Source organism: Talpa occidentalis, unplaced genomic scaffold, assembly GCF_014898055.3.
Source record: "Talpa occidentalis isolate TD23 unplaced genomic scaffold, MPIMG_talOcc4v2.1 talOcc4.255, whole genome shotgun sequence".
Taxonomy (NCBI): domain Eukaryota; kingdom Metazoa; phylum Chordata; class Mammalia; order Eulipotyphla; family Talpidae; genus Talpa; species Talpa occidentalis.
In genome coordinates this window covers 6608-34311 of record NW_023602685.1, presented here as the reverse complement: position 1 = coordinate 34311, position 27704 = coordinate 6608, and the positions used below count along the sequence as shown (strand labels likewise).

At 36.2% G+C, this 27704-nt stretch overlaps 1 protein-coding gene and 1 non-coding gene across 2 annotated transcripts; both read left to right on the top strand.

Annotated features, from left to right (window-relative positions):
• Positions 1-1466: 1466 nt before the first annotated feature.
• Positions 1467-1623, top strand: LOC119253981 (U1 spliceosomal RNA). The gene has a single exon (XR_005127241.1). It is a non-coding gene; the product is annotated as a U1 spliceosomal RNA (small nuclear RNA).
• Positions 1624-5619: 3996 nt separating this feature from the next.
• LOC119253980 (protein sel-1 homolog 2-like) lies at positions 5620-26433 on the top strand. The gene is made up of 8 exons (XM_037521199.2): positions 5620-5740; positions 6535-6637; positions 9601-9763; positions 21875-21928; positions 22367-22426; positions 22516-22597; positions 24070-24224; positions 26328-26433. The coding sequence occupies exons 1-8, from the start codon at positions 5620-5622 to the stop codon at positions 26430-26432; spliced, it is 843 nt and encodes a 280-aa protein (XP_037377096.2). The 3' UTR covers position 26433.
• Positions 26434-27704: the final 1271 nt, after the last annotated feature.

Genomic DNA, 27704 nt, shown 5'->3' with positions numbered 1-27704 from the left:
AAGCAAAATCAAAAATAATCAGATGGATCTATGCCAAACTCAGAAGCTACTGGACAACAAGAGACAATCAATAAAATGAAAGGACACCCTATGAAATGAGAGAAAATATTTGTACATCATACATTCAATAAGGAGCTAATATCCAAAATCTACTAAGAACTCATACAAATAATAAAAAAATTAAAAACCCAATATACAAATGGGCAGAATAGCTAAATAGACACTTTTCTAAAGAAGACACATATTGCTAGCAGGCTTGTGAAAAAATACTTATCATAATTTATTAATCAAGGAAATGAAAATCCAAACCACAATGAGATACCACTTCACACCTGTGAGAATGACCCATATCAAAAAGAACAGAAACAAGTGTTTGTGAGCATGTGAATAAAAAGAAATTCTTGCACCCTGTTGGTGGAAATGTAGACTTATCTAGTGCCTATGGGTAATAGTATGGAGTTTTCTCAAAATACTAAAACTAGATCTCTTATATGATCCATCAGTCCCCACTCCCTCTTCAGAGTTAGTTATTGTCCTAAAGTTTATCTTTTACTACATCTATGTATCAAATATTAAAGATGTTGGGAGGAAGCATCGGATGTATTTGTAACATTCTGTTTACTTAGAGACATATCAAAAATAAAATGGCAAAATATTACTGTCACTTAAATTTTGTATGTGAAGGGGAAGGGCTGTATTTTTTGTATGTTTGAAATATTTAAAGGAGGGGCCTCCCTGGTGGCCTAGGGGTAAAGTATGAGCGCTGTCACCCCTACTGCCTGAGTTCAATCCCTGGCCAGGGAGCTAGCCTACATATGGCGCAGCAGACCTCTCCTATCTTGCCCGCTGCTCCCCTTAGCAGTGTATTTCAGTAAATCCATCTGTTCTTCTCCCCGCTCCTCTCACCCCCTCCACCTCTGGCCTACTCCTCAGTTCTTCTACAAAATATGTAAATAAATATTTTTTAAAAGAAGAAAAAATATTTAAGGAAATGCTAACATCACTTGACAAACAGAATCTACCCATGAATATAAAATATATTAACAAATTGTAAGGTTTGTGTGTATGCCACTTAAAATTGTTTTATATGCCTTTTGGGAAACAATAACCTAAGATGGTACAAATTAGCAACTGCAGCTGTCAACCCAGACATTTTCATCAGCCGGTCTTTCCCCCCAGTGTCATGAGTACAGCAAGTCATCATCTTTCTCTTATCCCATCCACTTCCACTCATTACTGAAGGACTCCCATTTTCAAAGGCCTCCCATAAGTACCAATCTTGTTGAAACCTGTTAGACTTGGTAGTGTTGGGTGTGCATGATTCTCTGAATTATCAAGATCAGGTTAAATCATGCTCATTAACTTCTATTGGAGAAGGTGTAGAAACATACTTTTTAGACAAATTTCCATAAGAAAACAGTCCAAAAAAAGGGAAATACGACTCATCTAATGGAAAAAATTATACAATACTTCCCTGGCAGAGGCGATACTATGATCACAAAGGTGGTTTCCCAGGGCGAGGCTTATCCATTGCACTCCGGATGTGCTGACACCTGCGATTTCCCCAAATCACTCAGCTGCATAATTTGTAGTAGCGGGGGACTGTGTTCACACACTCCCCTGTAAAAAAAAAAAAGGGTTGGAGAATGATACAAAACACATTTCTCAATAATGTCAGGTAAATGAAGTACTAATAAAAATAAACAAACCATTGTTAAAAATACTTATAACAAATTAGTATAAAATTTACTTTTTAAAGAATTTTGAACTCTTCAATTTTTTCATCAGTTGATTGTAACTTTGTTGTTTCTCAAATGATTCTGCAAACTGTGTAGCTCTGAGAAACAGTATGAGCACAGACTGGAGTCAGATTGCCTATATCCCACCTATGGTGAGGATTCAGTACTTGATAAATGTTAACTCCTATTATAACATAACATTGTTTTTTAATGTTTCACTTGTTCTATAAGCCATATTTCTTTTAAATTAAGAGAGGTAGGTACTAAATTAAATCTTTGTTAATCATAATTCCTGTAATATATCAAAGTTTGCTTGGTGTAGATAGCCAGAGAAAAATTTTTTCTACTTATAATACAATTTTTTTTTTACCATTTCCTAACAATTCCACTAGAGGTATTTATGCTTGTCAATCATGATCTGGGGCAGTTTGAATAAACTTGATTATTGTGAATATCTGTACTCTTATTAAAGTGTATTAGAGTTGATTGCATCTTTATCTTACTAAACTCTTTGCTGAGTCATTCCTTCTAGGACTGAATGCTATTTTTAGTACTGGATCGTTATTCTCCTTTCTTATCTGGGATTGTATCTTCCTGGCACACATTAAGGGCAAATGTGAAGAGCTGTCCTGATGCATTATTCAGAAAATCAAAGTCTAAAGTTAGTTTATATTAAATACAATTGAAGTTAGATTGGAAAGATGCAATCTTTCTGTGTGAGCAAGATTTTCTATAAGGGAAAGAATTTCCCATTTTTATCACTTGTTATCTATCATTTTAATGTTGAAAGCACCAGATTTTTTGTCAGACTATAAGATAGTTTTCATCCACCTAAATTTTTAATTTCTTTAATGCTTAATTATCATTTATGTGGCTCATGAGGTAGCTATAATTTATATTCAAAATATTATTCTTTTTCCTTTTATTTTTGTAGATATTTAGATAGCATTCATTTGTATTACTTTTAATTTAAATTTAACATTTTAGCTTTTGTGGTGAACATAAAAATTAATGAGGAATGCAGGATAAGCAAGGATAACAGCTGACCAAAGGTATGGGTTTCAGGGAAGTTTAGGGCTTTGAAGAGTAAATTGCATGGGAGGGCTGCCCCTTCACACAGGTAAAAGGGCTGGCTGAACTGTTATTCTCCCACATCAGTCAATAACTATAGGCCACCAGTATCCTGGTGATTAGGTATCCATATATCCATGTTGAAGACCTTGTGTTTTTTCTTTGACCACCTCAATACCAAAAATATTTGATCCTATTTCTCCTTCACCTATTATCAGCCAAGTACAGAGCTATTTAACTCAAACTCCAGTGTAATTATTTCTGATCAGAGCTGACTTCCTCCAATTTCTTTCTTTCTCCTACCAAATCTGACTTCACCTTCACAAACACTTCTGTTTTTTCCCCACCTGCTTTCTCTTCACCCCTCTATTCACACTCCTCAGTATCACTTACTTCCACTGCCAGCCTGAACAACATGACCAACCATGTCACTCAAGTCCTCACTCTGCCATTGATTTATGCCCATATTCATTTGCATAGACTCCTCCAAACAGAATGCCAATTTCATATTCGTAGCCTGAAAAACTCCTACCCAGCTTTCAAGAACTATCTAAAATGCCATTTCATCTGTGAAGATCTCTTTATTTCATTTATCCAGGAAAAGGTACCTGAAGTAGGCATTTGCATCCATTTTACTTTCTCATTATCTCAATTTCCTTTGGAGGAATAGATCTTCTCCAACTGATATATCATTATAGGTGGTAATGAGAAGCCTCATCTTCCCTGAATAGACTTATCAGACTCATCCTGGAGTCTGGAGCAGAGTAGAAAATCCTAAAAGTATTGAATTTCAGATCCTCCCATGAGTGGTATCTGACTCTCTACTTCCAGAGACAACTTTGTTCCTGACTGACCCCACTGATTCTTTTGAGTCTTCAACAATCTCCCCATATGTTCCTTTTGCTTAAGCCAATTAGATTAGTTTTCTGTTGCTTAAAAAACAATGAATGCTCCTATACTCCACAGCGCCTAAACTGTGACATTGTAGTTTTTGGTAGACATATATGTCTCTTTGCCAGATTGAGACAGCATCTTGATCATCTTTATGAATACAATATCTAATACTGTGTCTAATGCATGGTAAGTGTTCAATTCATACTGATGAAAATGAATAAGTAAATGCATGAATTACAGAGAACAAGTTGTCTATAGTTCTCCTCCTCAATATCTGAAATAAGCAAGTGGTCCATTTTTGTTCCAACAAATTGCTTTTACCATTATTAAACAAGAGGATTCTGCATAAATTCCAAAATAAAAAATGATAGTGATTGAGAAATAAACATGATCAGAGGAAATTAATGAAAAAAGAGTCAGCAAGAGAAGGCATAGAGGTGAACTGCATTCAGGGATTGATTGCTGGACAGATGGAAGGACTATACTGACTACTTAAAGTTCTTGTCAGAAGTAGCCTATGTATACATTTTTCTAGGCATTAGCTGCCTGGAATATCAGATGGACAGCATCTGAAGACCTTGGGGAGCCCACAGAAAATTACATCCCTTCCTACATGTTGAAGATAGCCACTGCTTTGATGAGAAGCTGAGTTTGTGGATAATTCAAACTTGATTTCCAAGCTATCCAGGGTTGGCATTCATGCAAGGGCTTTTATAACAAAATACCACACTCTAGGTGGTGTAAATAGCAGAAATTTATTTTCTCACAATTCTGGAGGCTAGAAATCCAATATTGAGGTGTTAGTAAGGTTGATTTCATTTTAAGGTTTCTCTCCTTGGCTTATGGATAAACACCTTCTCACTGGGTCCCTGCCCAGTCTTTTCTCTGTACCCCCATGCTCCTGGTATCTCTTCATCTTTTTTTAAGGATGCCTTAATGTATGTTAAAGATACCCTAATGGGATTTTAAAAGAGCTTATGTATAAATAAGGTTATATTCCGAGGTATTGGGGGGTTGAGACTTCAACATCTGCATTTGGGAACAATCCAGTCCACAATAGAACAAAATCAGATATGGAGTAATGAAAATAAGATTGAGGAAGTCATGAAATGTCATGAGCTCTCCAGAAATTGTGTCTCTGACAAATACTTAAATATAAATTCATCTAGTTGGAACATTTTCCATACCTGTTATCTTAAACAGAATTCTGGTACACCTACTCTGCTCTCTTTTATAGATGATGTTCATCCCCAACACTTTTTTCAATCAACCTAAAACCCCTATCAGGGCAGAATAGGCATCCACTACTTGATTGTATAGAGAAGTCCATTATATCAAGTTCACAATGGCCTCCTCAAATCATTTCCTGTCTGTGCGTTCCCCAAACTGTGGGGAAAAAATAAATCATAAAAAGGGAATAAAAGTACTGCCACATAAGTTTTATCTGATAATTAAACCATCTATAAGTAAAGAAAATTTATATTTCAGTCATCTGAAAATAAAAACAAGAAATACAAATAAAGGTAAAAGCCATGTGTAGATATCTATTGTGTAAATTATTATTTATATATGTGTTTATATACATTATATATGCATATGCAGAGTCAGCCTTTCAAAATGTATTCTCACTCTTTAAAAGCACATTAACAGGAGGAATTCCTATCCCAAATATAGATCAGTGTTAGTATATTGATTGGAATATTTGATGTATACAAAATAATCATAAATGGGCTTTTAAGTTAAAAAAATAATTTAAAAAAGAAAGTAGACAACGGTGACAGCTTGTCACGAAGAAGAGAAATAAGAACAATTTGAAGATCTTTGTAGTCTTGTTAAAGAGGCATCAAATCCGGGACTGCCAGTCCTTTAAAATGACTTCAGGTTTACATAATCAGAGATTTTGCTAAGAATCATAATGGACTTCAAGAAGCACTGTGATATTGTGGAAGGGGTTGTTGGGGGGAAGTTGGAGGTTGTATGTGCTGTGGGAGGAAAGGAGGAACTAAAACTGATTCATGAAGCAGTTTTCACAAACCGTAAACTGGTGATAATGTTTTGGATATTGTGAAGTGTTACATAAATGTTTGAGAAACATCATTACTATAGTAGGTAAAATTCCATTTATTTTCATTAAATCCTATAAAATTTACTCTGAGCACCCAGAGTATGGGAGCTATGTGTCTTCCTTATAGTCTTAGGTATGCTCTGACACACCTCCTCTGCCCCCTTTTATTCCTAATGCTCATTCCCAAAATTTCTCAGTCAGGCTAGAAAATTCTCTGGGTCTGTGGGAGAAGAAGGGAGGCTTAGAGCAAAATTTTCAGGGACATTATCTCTTCCAATCCTAGATGCATACCAGTTAGCTTGGCGATATCTATTGCTTAGGTTCTGATGTTGTCTTGGAATTTTATGGCTCTGAGACATATGCTCAGACTTACACTCAGACAAGAGTGTCTGATTGCTGAGCCTGTTGTCTAATGTCCTGCCTTTTATGACATTCAAGGCAACCCCTTCCCTGGAAGACTTTGTTTCCTGCCTTCTGCTTGCAGAACTTTGCATCCAGGGTAGGAATATCTCTTTCCATACTACCATCATAAGCATCTCTCTTATCTCCTCCACCCTCCATACCCTTTTACAATAAACAGGAAGAGGTTACTTTTGTAGGCATCTCTACCTTCTGATCAAAGGCAAGGTAACCATCTTAACATGCAGAGGTTTAAAAATAAGTAAAGAGAAACCCAAACTAATATGCCAACCTTTTATACCAGCTCATAATTTTTAAAAGGTAAAACATAAAAATAGTGTCATTTTCCTTTTTCTACTTTTATAGTAAATAATCAAGCACAGAAAAATTTCACAGATGAAGGAGACCAACTATTTAATATGGGTGCCAAGATTCTCCAGCAGTCTAAAACCCAAAAGCAAAAAGCACAGTAAGTATTTTTTCCAGTTACTTAAGCCAAGTTAAAATTTCCAGGTTAAGAAAAAAAGAGCAATCCAAAATCTAGTCTGCCACTGAAAGTTTGTTGGTATAACAAATAAACTTATTTGTCCATAAGCTTGTTTTCAAAAAGGATCAAATGGTGTTTAGAGAATCTTAGAAATAGAGCTGTTTGTGAAACTGTGGTCCGTACATATTTAGTGAATTGCAGAATTAAGGTACCTATCTGAATTTTCAAATAAAAATATTCACTTTTGATTTTAATTTATTAGCTATTTCAAATGATATAAATCTAACTGAGCATGTATATAGTACTTTATTATTTTCAAAGTACTTGCATGTATGTGATTCCATTTTAACCCTGAAATAGATTTATGAGTTAATAAAAATTTCATGTCTACCTGGATGTTATTCAGTCTCAGGCTATTCTTGTCCAAGATATCCTGTTCTTGTCTTTGCCCAAAAGACCCACTTATTTTTGCAGTGGCATAGATACACAAGATGTATAAAGATACATAAAGTTGAATCTCCCTTCTCTTCTGAGTTAGTAGCAATGAAGAATTGAAAACAAATCTGCTCATAGCAAGAGACTCTAGTTTTTTGTAAACAAAGGAGGTAAAATTTCTTCAGCTATCAGGATGGTCTGCTTCCACTTAGGCCAATTATAACTAATAGCCATCTCTAAGATCCTGGTCAGAGGAGAGAAATATACATACCTTATTGACCAAAGAGATATCATTTCATTTCCATTCATTTCTCTATCCTACCCACTCTATGTTACCACTTCTCAGGAGGAAAGAGCTTCAGTTACAGGCACTACTAACCCTTCTGACTCATTCTCATCAACATCCTAGCCCAATTCATTCATTCATTTAGCATCTTATGTATGAGGGTGGAAATTGTTGAACAAGTCAATGTTGTTAGAAGTACAGATGTTAAACAGGCAAATGGCAGGGAGACAAAATATTTTTCCAAAGGAATCAAGATGCCTCCATGACAGCCAGGATTAGCTGTAATTGAGAATAGTGCCCCATCAGCAGAGAAAATGTGGAGATAAGCACCTGTTCTACACCCACTTTTGATGTGTCCTAGAGAATCCTTTAGCTTTACCCTCCTCTAGCATCCAATGCCAAATCCTACAGAGATGATCTGCATACCTAACTAAACTTTTTTGTTGAAAACTGACCCTGCTGCATTTCCCCCCACTTTTTCTTTCTTGGAGATTGTAGCCCAAATCTTAATCCCATGTAATATACCAACAACTGTCTTCAGTCCTAGGCCCTGCTTCTGGTATTCCTTATGTCACCTTGGACTTTCCCACACCTCCTTTGGAAGCAAAGACACCTAGAGGAATTTGTATAGCAGCCTTTTGTTGCCCTCAGGGACCAGTAATGGGATATACTGATAATCTCTGCAGTTTATTCAGGTTTCTCTGCCTGGGTCCTCTATGGTACACTTCTAGGCCCAGAAGGCTATGTAGTTGCTGCAGCAAGTCTTGTCACAGAAGCGCTCCAGGGATTCTGTGTCCTGAAGTTCTGCTTATACTTGCATCCCAGACATTTGCATTCCTTGACCTTTGTGAACTTCCATTGTATTATTTGCCTTCTAGTCCCCAGAACCTCAGTTTGCTTAGTTCATGATTAATTTGTTACTTGACCTTCTTGCTTCCTCTTGTTCTACTGAAGTCTACTCTCTGTTTGGACATCCAGAACCTTAATGCCTACGTGGATGTTACTCAGTCTGTGGCCCATTCTATTTTGCCCAAGAGCAGCTTATTTTAGCATCAGCATGGATAGGCAGTACAAAGAGCTGAGATTCTTGATCTTTCTGGTTTGTAGCAATGGTACATTGTGTTTTTGTGGGAATAAAAACATATTTAAGTCAAGGTCACGAGCAGAGGTTAATGCTTTTTTGGTCTTACTATTACCAAAAAAGGAAGTTATAAGAATAAAAATAAATTTCCAAGTACTCTCTGTCCATGACACATATTTTGACCTTATAAGATTCTTCAACATTACTTGTTATACAGTCAGGTGCAGAAGACTTCTGGCCATGACTCAAAAAATTCAGTGGTAAGGCTATCCCACGACATTTATATTTTCAATCACTAAATTTATATATCATCTACCCACTAGTTATGAGAGAATAACTGCCATCCTCTAAAACTTTACAAATATATGTACTTTTCCTAATAATAACAATAGCTAGGTTTATTGAGTGTTTACACTGTACCATGCACTATGCCAAATACTTCATTTGGATTAATTCATCAAATCTTCCCAGCAATTCTATTAAGTAGGCACTATTATTAATCTGATTCCATAGATGAAAGAGGTATAGAGGAGTTATATAATGTATGGAGACAAGATTTGAGGCCAGGTAGTTAGAATCTGCTACCCTAATCATGATAAAAGGTGTTGTTTGGTTGTTGTTTTTTTACATGGACTGGATTTGTTGTGCTGAAGATTGGGTTCTGTTTTAGAAAGTTATTTTGGAATATAAAGTTACCATTGTTCTCTTGATAGTAAGTTTCAGTATCTGACATTTCAGTTTTGTTTATTTTTGGGTTGATTTTGATTATGTTGTTATATATGTCAGAGTTCATTTTATAAAACAAATATAAATAATGTGGATTATCATAAGATAATTCACTATTTAAGGACAAGTGCCTCAATTTTCCACTTCATTTGGAGCATTAGCATGAAGCATAATGCATCCTGTATATGTTTCCTTTTTATAGTTTTATGTTTTATCAAGTATATTTGAAACCATAACATTAGACTGATCTAGGAATGAAAATAATCTGCTGATTTATATATGTAATGAACTTCAGCAAGGCTGTATTGTTAATAGCAATAATAATTGGGTCTTAAGACATTAGAAGTAGCACAAAGAAGGGAACAGAAAATTTCTTTTTTAGATAATCAAACTTCTAACTTCATATTTTTGAAACAGAGCCTACATTTTCTTTGCCAAAGCAGCTGACATGGGAAACTTGAAAGCTATGGAGAAAATGGCTGATGCTTTGCTATTTGGAAATTTTGGCATGCAAAACATAACAGCAGCTATCCAATTATATGAGTTCTTGGCTAAAGAAGGATCATATCAAGCCCAAAACGTGAGTTTTGAAAGAAAATTAAACCTTAAATAGCTACATCCTGAAATAACTGTAGACAAATAACATATGCAAGGAGTTAAGCAATAGTATTTTAGTATCATACACTCTAATCTGTGAATCTAGAGTCATAATACTATTCATAATAACAGTGTCAGGGCAAAAATGCAGTGAGAACCCTGGGCAAATTCTTCTATAGCTATACAGATGACATTCAGGAACAAAACAGAGCTGCTCTCTAATTTCCTTTCCCATCTTCCATGTGTACGTGTGTTTTGAAATATTTGAGAGCCCCAATCCATAAGAAATAAATTCCATATAAGATATATTCACCTGTCCAAAAAAATATAGAATAGCACTGGCTGGTGTGACCCTCACAGGAGATCTGCTTCCGGAGAGGGGAAAGAGTTGGGTGTTTTTATTTCAACTTAAGAGGTAGAGTCTATAATGTAGACATATCAAAAGGCTGGATGCCTGGAAAACATGATGAAGCAAGTACATTCAGAAAATGGTTTAATATCCCATACATCTTCCATCAACATCACTGGAGGTCAGATGATTACTCACATACCTGCATTATTGAATGTGGGTGGCCAAAAAGCATGTGGTATCTTCAGAGTCAGGAGAAGGAGGGTAGAGCTGAGAATAGCAGTGGCAGTATGCACAACAGCTGTTGGTCACTCAGGAGCACAGAACAGAGAGTAAAGTATGGATGGGGGGCAGCACATGTTTCTAGAATTACTGCACATATGGAGCAGGGAGGATACACACCCCACCCCTGCTGAAACTGGAGGCAGTGGTTGGATTTTGAATCCCTGGGAATTCTCAGAGCCCCACCCCCTTCCCTAGGAGAAACAGGGAAGCTTGTTCCTAGCACAGCAACCCTCAACTTCTACAATCTACAAAACCTGCCCTACTTCCCCCTCAACTGCTAATCCACTACAACTGGAAGAGCGCTGTCTACTATAATGAAGATTGACTGCTGGGTGAACATGGACTTGAAATATCTGGGGCCACTGGCACCTAGCTTGGCATTTGGAAAGGCAACACCCCCTCCTCTGCCTGAACTCTGGGAGTTCCCTAGATCTAAAAATGGGCTAGCACTGCCCATTCAAAAGAACACTACTGCACATTAGTTGAGTCAGTATTCCTTGGACTACTAGCAGCTATCTTAGAAGTCCCGAAAGGCACCCAGTCCTCCACTCTGACATACTGGAATTGTGTGTGGGGGGAGGGTTCCCCTCAGCTCTTAGCCTACTAAACATCAAGCACTGCATTCCTGCCTCCCTGAATCACGATAACTGCTGGGTGGACCTGGAACTAAGATACCTGGGGTTGCAGGCAGATAATTTGATGGTTCTAAACGGCACCCCCTTCTTCCTTGCCCAGACTTGCAAGGCTTTTCTGAACAACTAATACACCATGGCCAGTTCAGCACCACCTACTATAGACTGCTGGCAATTAAGTAGGCAGTTCTGCAAGACTCTTACTCCTCTCCTGCCTGGACTTTCAGAGCTTCCAGTGGCTCCTAGCATACTGCGGCAGTATAAGTGCAGGCCTCCCAGAGAGATCATAGATTGCTGGGTGGGGCACTGGTCTGACCACTTGCAGCTGCTAGCATCTAGTGTGAAGGTCCCAGGAAGCACCAGCCCCACCCTGTCTGGGCTTGTCAGGCATATGGACAGCCTAACTACTATGTAATCTGTAACTTCTCATGGTAACTGCCTATGACCCAAATTCACAGCCTCTTGCCATACTGCTTGAACCAGAACCTCAGTGGAAATGTACTGCCAGCAAAACCTGCTAGATCAGAACAGAAGGGTCAGTTGCCATTTGGGCCTTCTGGGAAAGCACTGGTATTTTTCTGCCTTGACAGATGATGATTAGAGATCCCTCCCTTATCTCAAGTGGCTATAGCAGCATCAAGATAGGTTTTTGCACGGTAATCTATTGCAGCAACCTTCCCCCACAACATATCTGGTTTTTACCCCACAGGTAGGGTCTTCAGGCCAGTACCCCATGCTTATTTGTGAGGTCCAGTCAACTTCTGATTGGTGACAAAGTTTCTACTGATACAATAACAGAAAACCCAGTATCCAAGACCAACACCCTAGATTTGCCATTCTAAAGTAATACGGTCACAGGAGGACTGGGAAGGAAAGCAATCTAGCTTAATCCAAAGAAATAATCATAGAGCATCAAACACAATCAGGAGGCAGAGGAGTTCTCCCCAATCAATGGATAATGACAACACCCTAGGGAAAATCCCTAATGCCACAGAATTAAATGACCAGAATAAGACTTTAAAGCAACAGTATTGATTATGATTACTGAAATTAGGAGAATAGACAAACAAAACAAAAAACACAAGGAGAAAATATGAAAAAGTTCCAAATAGCAATCACAGACATAAGGAATGTAACAGTTGAAATTAAAAAACAACAACAACAATAACAAAGGGCCTCACCATAGACTCAATAAGGCAAGGGAATGAATCAACAAGATGAAAGACAGAGTAGTAAAGTCATCCAAAAAGACCAGCAAAAAGAAAAAAGATTTAAGAAAAATGAAGACATTGGGGCCTCCTTAGTGGCGCAAGTGGTTGAGACGCAACCTGTGAAGCTATCCGCAGCTACTGCAGCACGAGTTCGATCCCCAGTCAGGGAGCAACCCACATGGCGCAGCAGACCTCTCCTGGCTCACCCACCGCTTCTCTCAGCAGTGTATTTCAGTAGATCTGCCTGTTCTGTTCCCTACTCTGTCTCTGGTGAATCCTCTCAGTGCCCCCCCCACACACACACACCCCTCTGGCCTGTACTCCAGTTCTTGTATGCATAAATAAATAAATCTTTTTTAAAAAAAGAAAAATGAAGACAAGATAAGAGACTACAGGGGCAACAGCAAGAGGAACAACATGCCTATCACAGAGGTTCCAGAGGAGAGAAAAAGGGGACAGAAATCCTGTTTGAAAAAGTAGCTAAGACCTTGCCCCAACAGGGAAGGAAAAGTACATCCAGATCTGGTTAACTCAAAGAGTTCCAAACAAAGCAAACCCAAACAAATGTACACTTAGACACATTATAATTAAATGGAAATAACTAAAGATAAAAAGAGAACCCTTAAAGTAGTCAGAGAAAAACAAAAATCCACATAGAAGGGAACCTATAAAATACTATCATGAGGTTTCTCAGCAGAAATCTTATAGACCAAAAGGGAATGCTATGACATTTTCAACATGCTGAAAGGAAAAGATCTCCAACACTACAATTCCACACAGTATGAGAGGTTCTAATCAGAGCAATTAGGCAAGAGAAAGATATAAAATGAATCCAAATTGGGAAAGAAGAAATAAAACTATAGGAATTTGCAGATATCATGATTGATAATATACATATATATACATGAAAATATACATATATGATAATATACATAGTATACATGTACACAAGCTAGACCCTTGAGTCTAGACGTTCAAGACCTAATTTGGAATTCACACTGTGACTTGCTTATTAGATGGGTACATAACGTAACTTTCCCTCCTTGCACAAATAACAGCTAAAACAATTCTATATTACATAAAATGCAGTTAAATACTGGTTGCTACTATTGCCAAGCCACCCTATCCACACCATATTGATCAGAGCTCTGTAATAAGGTTGGCCAAAGTGACTACCACTATTCTCACACTGTTTGTCCCAACCCGTTACACATATCCTGCCTGTATGGGTATAAAATGTTGCTGGAAACTGTGAGGACAACGTAGCAACAGAAATATGGCTAAAGAAGCTACAAATTGTATTTTGAGAATAATAATGAAAGAGAAAGAAAGGAACACAGATAGAAGAAAATGATCATATATCAAGGTGGGGAGAAAAGCACAATAATAATACTGAAATGTACTAAATGGGAGATTGGTCAGGGTCTCGTGGCAACCTGAATTATCACAGAAAAACAAAGAGAATATGAATTCTGATTATAAAGTAGAATTGAAGGTTGGGTAAAGAATTGTAATTTCAGGCTATGCATGAAGGGAAGCTGGATGAAATAAAAAAGGTATAATTATTTCTTTTCATGCGCATTCAAGATTCATCTCACAAAAATCCAAATAAAGTGAAGGAAATCCTGATGAGAACAAAAATTCAATTAAGGTTATGAACAGAATTTATTGAATTTATTGTCAAAGAATATGTCCCTTTCAAATACAAAAAGAACTATTAATTAATGGAGCAATCTTTATAACAATGGTAGAAATTGAGGAGATAGTAAACAAGAGATATACCCAAGACCAGGGCCTATAGATATTGTACTATGCCAGTAGGAGGTACATAAATTATGTATTTTTCTCTTAATCTTGTTCAGAAAACAAACATTCAAAATAAAAAATTCTTTTTTCATGATGTCAATAAACTGTTTCAATAGGAAACTTATCCGTTAATTTGCCAAATAGGAAGGAAAGGTTAAACTTCATTAGCTTTAAGAATGAAGAAATATTATAGTTATTCTTTTTCCTGGTCCCTTATTTAGGTTTTCTAAACTCCTGCTATGAGTGAGACCATCTGGTATTTTTCACACTAAGGGGGGGTGGGAGTGTGGAGGGGCAAGGAGAGAAGGGATTGGGGTCAAAATAAAGGGGGTGCAATTGTATGGGAAATATAATCAAGATGAAAATGCATACATTGTGCAAAAATGAAAAATGATGTAAGAAATATATTTTAAAAATTTTAAAAAAAGAATCAAGAAATACATCTTCCATATTGTATCAGCATAAAACTTAATTGTGGTAATCTTTAAATGGTGGTATTAATTGTAGCTGTTTTTCTTTTTAAAATTCCTTCTAGGCTTTTTCTCTAAAATTTCTATTCATGGGTATCTAGTGCTTTTGATATCAGAACAAAAATATTTAACTTAGATGCCTGTACAAAATAATTTACCATGTATTATAAGAAAATTCATTATTTTATTTATGTAAATATAGCTAACTGATATATAGAGGAGACGGGTGTGAGTACATGCAGCTTTAGCATTCTTTGTGATTCTAGAATAATTTTATCTCACTGGCAATGACTTCTTCATTTATTTCAGATTTGAATTATACAAATGTTTTTTAGAGGGATTATAGTATAGTACTATGCTAATATTGAAAAAATCACTTTTGTGTATCAATTAAACAATCACTATGATAATTCTAGGATTACCTGTGTGGAGCATTTCAGCGTCACATTACTGTTCTTTTTGTATTACAGATGGGGATAGTATCTGACCTGTTCATTAGGGTTGATTCACACTTTGGTGTGCAATTTTGAGCTAAAATAATGATCTCAGATGCTTTCAGGCCTTATACAATGATTAAGGGGGAATTGCTTAATCTTTTTCCCCCTTTAATAATTTCTTATATAAAAAGTAAAAAAGGAGGAATAATTTTTAAATTGTTATTATGAATTTAGAATAATTTGCTTTGAAATATAAAACAATACTCTATACCTATTTTCATTCAAATTCCACTTACTGTAAGTTTCTTAAAAACCACAATACAATGCTTCATTCAGAATCAAGTCTTATAAACAAACCTAATCTGTAGTTCAATTTTTTTTTTTTAGAGATGAATTTGTTTATTTATACAAGCAGTGGGTACAGTCAGAAGCGCAGGAGGGCGAGAGAATTCACCAGAGCCAGATCGGGGAGCAGAGCAGGCAGAAGGACCGAAGTACACTGCTAAGGGCAGCAGTGGGCGGCAGGACAGGTCTGTGCGCCATGTGGGACCCTCCCCGGTGGCCGGTGATCAAACCGGCACTGCGGAGGCTGAGGGCTTCGCAGCCCAGCGCTCAACCGCTGTGCCACCGGGGAGGCCCTGTAGTTTAACTTTTAAAAACCACTAACAATGCCATTGATGTCATCTCACTGTTATGTAGCTTATCTTTTAACATGCAGCATCTTTTTTTTTCTGGATTATGATTTAATCATTCTTTAATCCACCTTATTTCATTTCATTCTTATCTCATAAAAAAATCAAATACCAAAAACTGGTTATTATAAAGGAATAAGATAGCACTGACTATAGTCAACATATAATAGCTCACATCTTTTGGCTTACTTTAATGCCTGAAATACTTTAAACAGAATAAAGAAGAAAAAGAAGAAGAAAGTTGAGTCCTTTAATGAATTAATTCAAAATTACCATTGTTATTTTTCTGCTAAACAGAGAGGCAGCATGCCCTATGGGCTGGTTGTTTGAGACTGATAAAATCAAGGTTTCAGTTCTCACTTTCTAAATGTGCTCTATACTGAAAAAAAGCACCCCTTCCCTGTCACGGGATGGTAATTTAACTCCCACACAATCCACTTCAGAATTTCATGACCTCACAAATATCTTCAGGAGGATCAGGCCAAAAATCTGATAGGCTCTGCATAAAATAAAATGATACAATGTTGGTGAAAAGCATCTTAAAAAAAAAAAGCTCACTGAACCAAACAACATTTTCATCTTCTTATATAAAGGTCAGTATATTTTCTGCCAAAGTTTCTACATAAATAAATCAGATTCTAAACTGAACAGAATCAAAAATTGCCCAGAGTAGGAAGAAAAAATAAAAATCTAGCATTAGCTAGAGATATACTTAAAAGGAACCAATTTAGCCATTTAAAACTACAAGGGTTAGAGGAGTACCAGGATTCCGGATGTCTCCTGTTTGTAATAACAACAAATATGATCAACTCTCCTTAAAAGGAAACTTTAAGTTTAAAGAGGACTAGACTTATCAATTTGTTCATAATGCTACTTAGAGACAACATTCATTCATTAATTACCATGGAGGATGTTAAACGAATGTTCATTATTTTGAAAATTGATAAAGGGAAAGACAAGTATGTATCTATTCTACACAATCTATATGTCAGTATAAGAAACAAAGGAAAGCTTTTCTGTATAGAAGTATTCTAGCTAATAAATAATGAAAGAACAGCAAATTTGAAATGGTATCTTTTTGTAACCCTTAATGAATCAATGGACCTATGCAGTGGACATGTGTGGCTGTTAATATCAAAAAGCAGAGACAAGAAAATATGTGTCTTCTGATGGAAATGCATAACACTTTCTGTGAGATAGAATCGCCAAACAAATTATACATAAATTTGATCAAGCCTCTAAATCTAGCTACCAATTTACATAAAATAGTGTTAAAAAACTAAGATTAACTCTACAGGACAAATGACCTAGTTTTTTTCAACCAAAAATAAAAGGAAAAAAGACCCAAATAAGAACTGTATAGATTAAAAAAGACTTGCGACTTAAGAGACATGCCACCCAGTTACAATGTATTGATTCTTCAAACTATAAAAAGAAGAATGAAAGTGTAAAAGAAGAAAAAGAAAACTTATAAAGCAATTGGGCAGGTATAGATACTAAAGTCAAGGATGCTGTGATAATACTAAACCAAGTAGGAATAGAAAAAAATTATCTGAACATAATACAGGCCATAAATGTAAAGCCACCCGCTAATGTCACAATAATGGAAAACTGAAGAATTTTTCTCCAAGTTTAGGAATAAGTCATGGATGCCCACTCACTACCTTCAGGAACATAGTGCTGGAAGTTCTAGCCAGAAAAATTAGGCAAGAATAAGTAATAAAAGACATCTGTATTGGAAAGGAGACAAAAGAAATTGGAAAGGAGACAAAAAATTATCTCTATTTAGGTTGACATGATCTTATATGAGGAAAACTATAAAAAAAAAATTGCTAAAAGTAAATTTAGCAAATTTACAAGATTAAAAAGCCAACACAAAAAAATCAAAAGCATTTCTATATATTAAGAATGAATAATCAGAAAAGAGAATAACAGTCCCATTTACAATAGCATCAAAAGTAAAATATTGATATTAACAAATGACTTAATTTTTAAAATTGTATTATAATTAGGTTTTTAAAGTCCCTTTCTTTTAGAAGTACATGTTAAAATATTTACATGTGAATATTTGGGCCTCCCCTGGTGGCGCAGTGGTTGAGCGCTGGGCTGTGAAGCTGCCCGCAGCCTCTGCAGCGCCGGTTCGATCCCCGGCCACTGGTAAGGGTCCCACATGGTGCGCAGACCTCTCCTGTTGTGCCCACTGCTCCCCTCAGCAGTGTATTTCATCACTCTGCCTGTTCTGTTCCCCGCTCTGGCTCTGGTGAGTCCTCTCACCCTCCCGCGCTTCTGACTGTACCCAGTGCTTGTATAAATAAATAAATAAATCTTTAAAAAAAAAAAAAAAAAGAAATATTCATTGTTTAAGATTTGCTTCAGAATGAACTGAATAACCAGGGGAGATGGATTTGACTGTAAATGAAACAAGACTGACCAAGTTGATAATGAATAATGGGGTAATGGACACTATAAATGGCCAAACCTAATCTTCACTGGCATCCCAGAAAGTCAAACTCTGAAGCACAAGAATGTCTTCACACAAAGGAATTTATTATACAAGATCACCACTGAGGTAGTGGTCAGGGCTAATACCCTAAAAGAAGCAGCTTCCCTGAATGGCTGGGGTTCTGTGATTTAATAAGTTTAACCCCAAAATTAAAATAATAAAGAAATAAATGGAGCAGAGAGAGGAATGTAAGGAGGTTTGGGGACATGAAAGGAGTGTGGGTCTTCATTCAACCTCTTTAGTAGCTTTCTATTGAGGTTAACAGCCCCATAAAGACCAGCAGTGCCCTGGTGTTACCTACCAATTTTGGACTGGCACAGAGAATTTTGCTAGAGATGGAACAAGCTTCTGGGGAATGCAGATGGAGAATAAATCACATGGGTGGGAGTGGTGAAGAAGAGGGGAAAACAAAAGTGTGTAATTTTGCTTAGTTTCACTTTTCTAACAAAAAGTTTAACTACAGCTTGGAGGGGATCCTGCTTCGTACCATGGGCTTCATTAAATTATTTTTCTATATTTGAAATATTCTGTAATAAAAAGAAAGAAATGATGGAATAAGGGTTAGTCCTACAAATTATAATTGAGAAAACAGGATATCTCCACACTTTTCTGGTTTTTAATCAAGCATTGTTTGTTATTAATGTTTCCTTAAAAATGGACACAGCTGTATATTTAGACCTATATTCTATGTCACTACCTTGACCAATATAAAAAAATTAAGTCGATTTCCATTCCCCTATTACCTACAATAGATGAGTTTTTTACTACTTCAAGTAAATTTTGGATGAAAATAATGCTACTTCACGGCCAAGGCTAAGTCATGAAAGCAATACAACTGGTCCTACTTCTCTCTCTAAGGATATTCATTTCTTTGATCTCAGTCATCAAGCTATGAGGAAGGTCAGACAACAAATGTGGCATGTGTAGGTTTTCTGGCCATTAGTCTCAACTAAGGTCTCAACCAATAACTAACCTCAACTGTGATGTGAATGAAACAACCTCCAGATGATTCCAGTCCCCAACCTTTTGAGTCTTCCAACTAAGGTCCCCATATCAGGGGACAGAGACAACCGTCCCCACTCTACAATGGTCAAATTTCTAACCCACAGAACCCTTCTCATCAAAAATAGTTTTTTAATGACACTAAGTTTCAGGGTAATTTGTCATACAGTCACAGTAACTGGATGAAGGATATTTGTATTTAGAATTAGGTCTTCATTCACCCGAAGCAAAATGCTAAAAAAACCTGTTTGCCATGAATTCATATCTCTTGACCTAATCCAGTTCCATCCCTGGGAACTGAGAGAATTTATAAATGATGTCACTGCCAACTTGGCAATGATTTTAAATAACTGAAGGGACAGAAAAGTCCCCATAAGGCCTGGAGGCTGTCAATTCTGGAAATCATATGTAGTGCTGGTGATGAGTAAGATTCCCCATCATATTTTCAAAATGTTTTGTTCATGAATATCCCATAAAATGAAACAGTGCTATTTGTCAAGCAGCATGAATTCACTAAGAACAATTTGTATTAAGCAAGCTCTATTTACAGGGTTGCTAGACTAAGAAATCTGAAAAAATGTGATAGAGATGATAGTCTCATATTTTATCCATTGTAAGCCATCGCCAATTCTAAGTTATACATTTTTAAAATGCCAGTTATATAATTTTGTGATACATGCACTATCAAAATATAAAGTGTTTTCAAAATCTGCAAAGAGCTGATGAGACTCAGCAACAACAAAGAAAATAATCCAGTCAAAAAATGGGCAGAAGAGCTAAAAAGAAACTTCTCTGAAGAGGAAATGCAAATGGCCAACAGACATATGAAAAAATGTTCAACATCACTTGTAATCAGGGAAATGCAAATCAAAACTACCATGAGATACCATCTCACACCAGTGAGAATGGCACATATTAAAAAAACTAGCAACAACAAATGTTGGCGAGGATGTGGAGAAAAAGGAACTCTTGTGCACTGTTGGTGGGAGTGCAAACTGGTCCAACCACTATGGAGAGCTGTGTGGAGATTTCTGGACCTACTAAACATAGAGCTTCCATATGATCCAGCAATTCCACTCCTAGGTATTTACCCAAAGGACACAGAAACATCAATTCCAAAGAGCACCTGCACTCCTATGTTTATAGCAGCACTGTTTACAATAGCTAAGCTTTGGAAACAACCCAAATGCCCAAAAATAGATGACTGGATCAAGAAGATGTGGTACATATATACCATGGAATATTACTCAGCATTCAAAAAAGATAAACACATGCAATTTGCAGCAACATGGATGGCACTGGAAGGGATCATGCTCAGCGAAATAAGCCAAAAAGAAAAAGAAAAATACCGGATGGTCTCACTCATAGCAGGAATCTAGAAAACTTAAATAAGGGACCAGGAAAATGAATATAAGAAAGTGAAAATCAAAATCAACAAAAAACTATGAACCAGAGACACTTTTTGGGGGGTGGGGGGCGGGAGGGGAAGGATTGGGGTCAGAATGGGGCGTTTGCAATTGTATGGGGGAATATAAAAATAAAATTTAATATTTAAAAAAAAAAAATATAAAGTGTTTTCTTATTACTTAGAATTTTCATTTTATTCTTACTAAAAGTGCTGTTTTAGATGTTTTAGACATATTTCCATTATATGTCAGTCTTTGGTTACATAAAAATGTAAATATACATTTTCTGTGAGCTATGTATGCATTGTTGTGTAATAAATCTTTAGAACTTTATCTTGCCAATCTAAAACTCTACTCACTGAACAACAACCCCTATTCTCCCACTATCCTCCCCCAGCAACATTCTACTTTGTTTATAAAAGTTTGATTACTTAAGAGACCTCATATAAGTGTATTCATGAAGAATTTGTCTTTTTGTGACAGGCTTATTTCACTTACTATGGAGCAAAAATTTTTGAATCAATGACATACCGTTATTTTGCATCCCTGTTTGTTTGCTCACAATATAGAGTGGGTCACCTTAGTTTTCCCACTACCAAAGCACCCATAGTCCTCCACCATAGACCATTATGCTCTCCTTCCTCCTTTTTTCTTCAAACTTCTCTCTTTTCCCCCTCCCTCTTCCTAGATGCCTCAGATCTATGGTCAACTTTCAAGGGCCTTTTAAAGTTTGTATTTGCCTGGCCCTTTGTTTGGTTTCTGTCTATTCCACATATAAGTAAAACCATCCAGTATTTATCTTTCTCTTTTTGGTTCACTTCACTTAGTATAGTTGCTTCGAGTTCCATCCATGTTACCATAAATGGCATGAGTTTACCTTGTTTGATTGCTGAGTAGTATTTCATTGTATGTATATACTACATCTTCTTGATTCACTTGTCTGTGGTAGTCATATGTGGCAGTAAAGTACCAAACAAACAGATGAACTAAATAAACTTTTAGATGATAAGACCAAATTAGTGGTTGCCAGTATGAAAGGGGAAATAGGGGTAAATCAAGGAAAATGGGTAACTGTAGTAGCATAGAAGATACACATCTTGAATCTCAATGATGCATATAATAATACTACAGTGTAATGATGCATGTACATTATAGTGCAATTATAGTTCAATAAAATTAAAATAATTTTTTAAAATAATTTTTTGGCTGAGATAATTAACTAAACATCCCTTTACATTATACATAGAATAACTGTGAGACAAATGGATTTACTGAGTGTTTCTTTTCCTTTGGGGCTTTAGGCATTAGGATTTTTGTCTTCTTATGGAATAGGGATGGAATATAATCAAGCAAAGGTAAGGTCATTCATTTTTTTCTAGACCAAAACTGAACTATTAACAAGGAACACCAAATAGCGAATTTAGTCTTTAGATAAAGGGGGTCACTCCAATGTGGTGTTTAGAGCAATAGCTCAATAGCTATAGAAGTTTAGAGATAAAATACTATAAATTCCTTAACACATCACTTCTGGTCCTTCACTATAGAAAGAAAATATCTGCCTCTTAAGGACTGTGTGATGATTAAATGAAATATCATCAATAATGCCCTTTTCATAGCCTCCAGGGCTCACTAATCTTTCTCCCAGATGGCAACCATCTTTACAGAGAAAAAGAAGGAAATTTGGAATTTGTTTTGGAGTAATTTAAGGTTCATTGCCTAACTAGGGACTAAAAAGCAGTGATTCATTTGAGTTTCAAATTTAGATGACTAATATAATTTCTTTTCTACTCTAGGCACTGATATATTATACCTTTGGAAGTGCAGGGGGAAGCATGATATCCCAGATGATTTTGGTTTGTAAATTAAATACTCCTGGACCCAAATAGGTATGTTATAAATACAGCATTGTCAGATATTAATAATATATATTCCTATGTTTTAGGGGTACAGATATTTGTCAGGAATCAATGTTCTACAGAATTGTGAAGTTGCCCTAAATCATTACAAGACAGTGGCAGATTATAGTAAGTAATCCTCATAATTTAAGATAAACAGACTTGCAAAGCAATTAAAAATGTAAATAATTCCATTTAACATATTTATGAAAGTATTAAAAGACTATGCTTTAACATCTGTTATAATAAAAATCTTTTATTATAATACAAAGTTTCTGGATTTTAATGGTTTCTTAGTTTCAAATGATTGTAATCATCTTTAATTTTTGTTGTAATATGTTCCCAAACAATTCTGTTTTACTTGTTCATGTGATATTCTTCCCTTACACTGAAAATCTGAATTTAACATCAATAAATATTAAAGTTTCCCTAATCCTAATGTTCAGAATATGAGACAACTTGTTTAAAAGTTCTAAAGAAATGGAAGGTACACACATTGTCTCTATCACTGCACTTGAGAACAGGTTAAGAAGTCATTGTTATCATATCCCTAGTCTATAAAAAATAAAGCATGAAATAAATGTGTTTCTAGGATTATTTTCAAAGTTGTATGTAACATTCCCTCTTGTAAAAACACTGAACTAGAGTTTTAAATGAAAGTTTTTCAATAAGTGGATAACTTTATCCACTTACAACTTTATCCATTCAGCTATTGTCTATATTCAGAATTAACAACAAAATAGGGCCTCCTTTGGTGGCACAGGTGGTTGAGTGCAGCCCTGTGAAGCTGTTTGCAGCCTCTGCAGTGCTGGTTCAATCCCAGCTGGCCGGCACACCTCTTCTGTCTCGCCTGCTGCTCCCCTCAGTAGTGTATTTTGTCAATCTGCCTGTTCTGTTCCCCGCTCTGTCTGTGGTGAATCCTCTCACCCTCCTGTGCATCTGGCCTGTACCCCAGTTCTTGTATAAATATATAACTAAATCTTTAAAAAAATACATACTTTTGGCATTATTAGAATATGAGAGAAGAATGAGGAAAAAAACTTGTATTTATTATATATATTAAACTTTTGAATTTATTATCTATATAAATATTATATATATATAAAACAAGATCATTTCATATGTATAATGAAACTGGAATTAGAATGTGGTTAAAACTGCATACTCTATTAGGTTTATTCAAGCATATTTATCCTTAACGTTTATTTTTAGTCTATCCGTAGGGAGTAATTAAGGATCAGGTTTGCTCATATGATAGTTTCATTCCTGGAAAAAAGTCAGTGGTAGAGGAGGAGGCTGGTTGCCTGCTCCTAAAGTCTGTCTCTTTTTTTGAGCTTGCTTGGTCGAAATCTCCAGGAGGGTCTGATATATATTGGTACAATATTTATGTGGATTGCAAATAATTTGGTTTCTTGCATTTCTCAGAACCAAATAAAAAAAAATCAGCAAATTTCTGATATCCTAAAGATATTTCCTTTCTTAATAGACCAGATTTCTGCACAACTGAAGGAAACTAGGCCTAATAGTCCTTTGCCTACATGACTGTTAGCTCTTGCAACCTTGTACATTCTGACTATTCTGTGGCTTGTTTCTCTTCACAGTTGCTGACAAATTAGAAAAAAGTGAAGGTATTCCAGTGGAAAAAGTAAGACTAACTGAAAGACCTGAAAATCTGAGCTCTAACAATGAAATTTTGGATTGGGACATATACCAGTACTATAAATTTTTGGCAGAAAGAGGAGATGTTCAGATACAAGTATGTATACAGACAAATTTAAATGTTTAAAACATGCACTATATAAGGGATTTGGTTCTGAGCCCCAGAAATAATGCCCCATCTTAAATGATAAAGGGAAGAGACATCCCCTTCTCTTTGTACTACTCTTTTTTTTGTTTGTTTCCTGCATTTGCAGTTCTTGTGGCTTATGGAAGAGGCAGTTGCCATAGTAATGGCAAATTATTTTTGCATTTACTACATAAAATTTCATTTTAAGAAACCTATATTTTAATTATAGAAAAAATGTAACATTCAACATTGGCTTTAATATGAATGAGTTCTAACCAGGTTCCAGAAGTATTCTATTTTTGAGACTGTGAATGAGACATTTGTATAACCTTTGAGAGCCAAGAGTTAAGCCCTGGGGTTTATGTGCCCAGGTGTTGCTGTACACCAGCAGACGATCATCCTGACATTGAGAAGTCCATATGCCCAGAATCAACCAATTACCCATTGAAAGACATAGTCTGGAAGATTTTTCTACTTCTTTTTTAAGATATGCCAACCACATTAAACTGGCTCAACATACTATATTAAAATCACCAAGTAAAGTTTTCTTTGTCTTTCTTCTTTCTTTTTTAACTGATTTATTTTTAATTGAGATATTTTGAGGTCCCCATCAGGTAATACCACCTAGTGCACCCACCACCAAATCACCCATACTCCATCACCATAGTCCATTGTACTTTCTTCCTTCTTTGTTCTTACGCCTCCCCCCAAACCCTTCCCCCCTTGGTGTCACATTTCTGTAGTCAGCTATCGAGGGTTAGTTTTTAAGCTTGTCAGCTTGTCTTTATCTGATCTTAGTTTAGTTCTCTATATTCCACATATTAGTGACACCATTCAATATTTGTCTTTCTATTTCTGACTAATTTCACTTAGCATTATCCCTTCAAGCTCCATACAAGGTGATATAAATGTCATTTTCTGATTATTGAGTAATAATATTCCTGTGTGTGTTTGTGTGTGTGTGTGTGTGTGTGTATACACTGCATCTTCTTATAATCAGCTCTTTGGGGGCATTTAAGTTGTTTCCATAATTAACCTATAGTAAATAGCACTGTAATAAACATGGGAGTGGAACTTTCCTTTCAAATAAGTGTTTTTTTCAGTTTTTAGGGGTAGATGCCTAGGAGTGGAATTACTGGGTCAAAGATCAATGTTTAACATTTTGAGATGCCTCCCTTCTGCCTTCCATAAGGGCTAGAGCAGTTTGCATTCCCACCAGCAGTGTAGAAGGGTTACAATGTCTCCACATCCTCGCCAGCACTTGTTGGGTCTGGCCTTTTCAATATGGGCCATTCTCAGAGGTGTGAGATGGTATCTCATTGTGGTCTTGAATTGCATTTCCATGTGCCTACTGGCAATTGGAGTGTCTTCTTTGGAGAAGTATTTGTTTAGTTCTTCTACCCACTTTTTGATTTTTTTGGTTTTGTAGAGTCTTTTGAGTTCTTTATATTTTTTTTATTCATCCTTTTTCAGATGTATGGCATACAGATATTTTTTCCTATTCAGTAAGGTATATTTTCTTTTTAGTTATGGTTTCTTTTGCTGTACAGAAGCTTTTATAGTTTGATGTAGTCCTGGTTGTTTATGTTCTCTTTTGCTTACCTTGCTATTGGGGATGGCACCAAGAAAATTTAAGTCATGAAATGTTTTTGCATATGTTTTTTTCTATGTATTTTATCATTTCAGGTTTTATAACCAAGACTTTTATCCATTTTGAATTGATTTTTGTGTATGATATAAGATAGTAGTTTAGTTTCATCCTTCCTGAGTTGTACTATTCCCTTGAGGACTCATGTTGCCATTTGTTGGGTCATTCCTTATTCACATTATTAGCTTTGGGACCCAGCTGCTCTATGTGAGGCTTCTAGTCATGGCTCCTCCCCCTTCATTGGTTAAGGGTCTCCTCTGTCTAGGCAGCTGCTAGAGTCTCACTGGAGGTCAAGAGGACTCTGGCTGCTCTGGCACCCTCCCCAGTACAGGTCCAGGGTCTCACTAGTGGGAGGGGGGTCCTCTCTTTTCTTAATTTGAGTTAATACTACTGTTAAAGTCATTTTCAAAACTAATCATTTCTAGGTATCTCTTGGACAATTACATCTAATTGGGAGGAAAGGCCTTGATCAAGATTACTACGTGAGTCAATCCAGATTTGCTCATGTGGGGTGGGGAGAAAAATGGTGAAGAGAGGCTGATGAACATGTAAAAGGGGATAGGGTTTGTGGAAGAGTTGCTGAGGGAAGCTCACTACTGCTTTCTTAGTCACATTTGCTTCTGAGCTTTTGAGGAGGAACAAAGTTCACCAGATGGAGCATTTTTAAAGGGGATACTCCTGAAGAAACAGTTGGTAGAGGGAAGTTTCCATGGTCCCATTTAACCAAACCTCTTTCCACTGCAACTTACTGTTTGAATAAAATTAGATGAGAAACATAGCCCCACCTGCTGGGACATACCCATTCCCCAAAGGTCAGCTGTGGAAAATCCAACTGGGACTTTCCTGCTAGAAACATGAGCACCAGCCTCAGCCCCATTTGGCTAAATCATAAGATAGGCTGCTTTCAATATAATTAGAAGTATGATTAAGCATTTTTATAAATTTGCAAAACTCCTTTCAATGACTTTGCTTAACTTACCTTATCCCAGTGTGGTTAGAAGATTAATTAACAATTCAAACTTATAGTGGAGAAAAAGCAAATAAACTTGACCTACACAGGATCCTCCTCAGTAAGATGCTAGAGCCCTGGATATGGTCTTGTCTAAATTTGATTGTGGTTTCAAAACCCTGTGTCTCTAGAGATCCGGTGAAGTAACTGGAAATCTTTTTAAGAGGTATTTTGCAGCCCTTGTCATTTTATAGGAACCATGTGCTATTTCTCTCAAACCCTACTTCACATACCCTAATTCAACATAGTCCTCATGGACTATGCAATAAAAATAACTACTATACAATGGCTACATAAAAAAGTGATCTATTACTACTTTCTGTTTCCATTTCCACTGTTATTTTATAAATGTGTCTTTGGTACTGTAGTTTGTATTTTATATGAGGTATAGTAAACAATCAAATTTAGCAAAGGTAATAAAATGTGATAAAATAAGCAGCACTTGAAATAAGCCTAGGCTTCCAAGACAGATCAATTGAAGGTCTTCAGATTATTTTCTATCCTCATCAAAACTAAGATTTTAGCTTCTCAGGAAGGTGGTGGATTTATAATATTACTCAAATGTCAGATTTTAGCCTGTGGTGGACTGCTCTACCAACCATAGGATGCATAACTGAGATGAATTCCCCATTTCCACAAATTTTATTGTGAAGGCACCCAAAGTTCAGCTATCAGGAATATCCAGTAATCTTAGTAGGGCACATAAAACCCCACAGACTTAAGTACTACTGGTCAGTTCTAGCTACCGTGGATACCTGATGGGAGCTGTAACTGCCTCCAGGTGAAGATGAAT

What these genes read in the sequence shown, in the direction of transcription:
- LOC119253980 (XM_037521199.2), top strand. Translation starts at nt 5,620, where the DNA reads ATGGACTTCAAGAAGCACTGTGATATTGTGGAAGGGGTTGTTGGGGGG. An exon ending in GATCATATCAAGCCCAAAAC is followed by an intron (nt 9,764 to 21,874) that starts GTGAGTTTTGAA and finishes TTGGGGCTTTAG; the next exon opens with GCATTAGGATTTTTGTCTTC. An exon ending in CAAGACAGTGGCAGATTATA is followed by an intron (nt 22,598 to 24,069) that starts GTAAGTAATCCT and finishes TTCTCTTCACAG; the next exon opens with TTGCTGACAAATTAGAAAAA.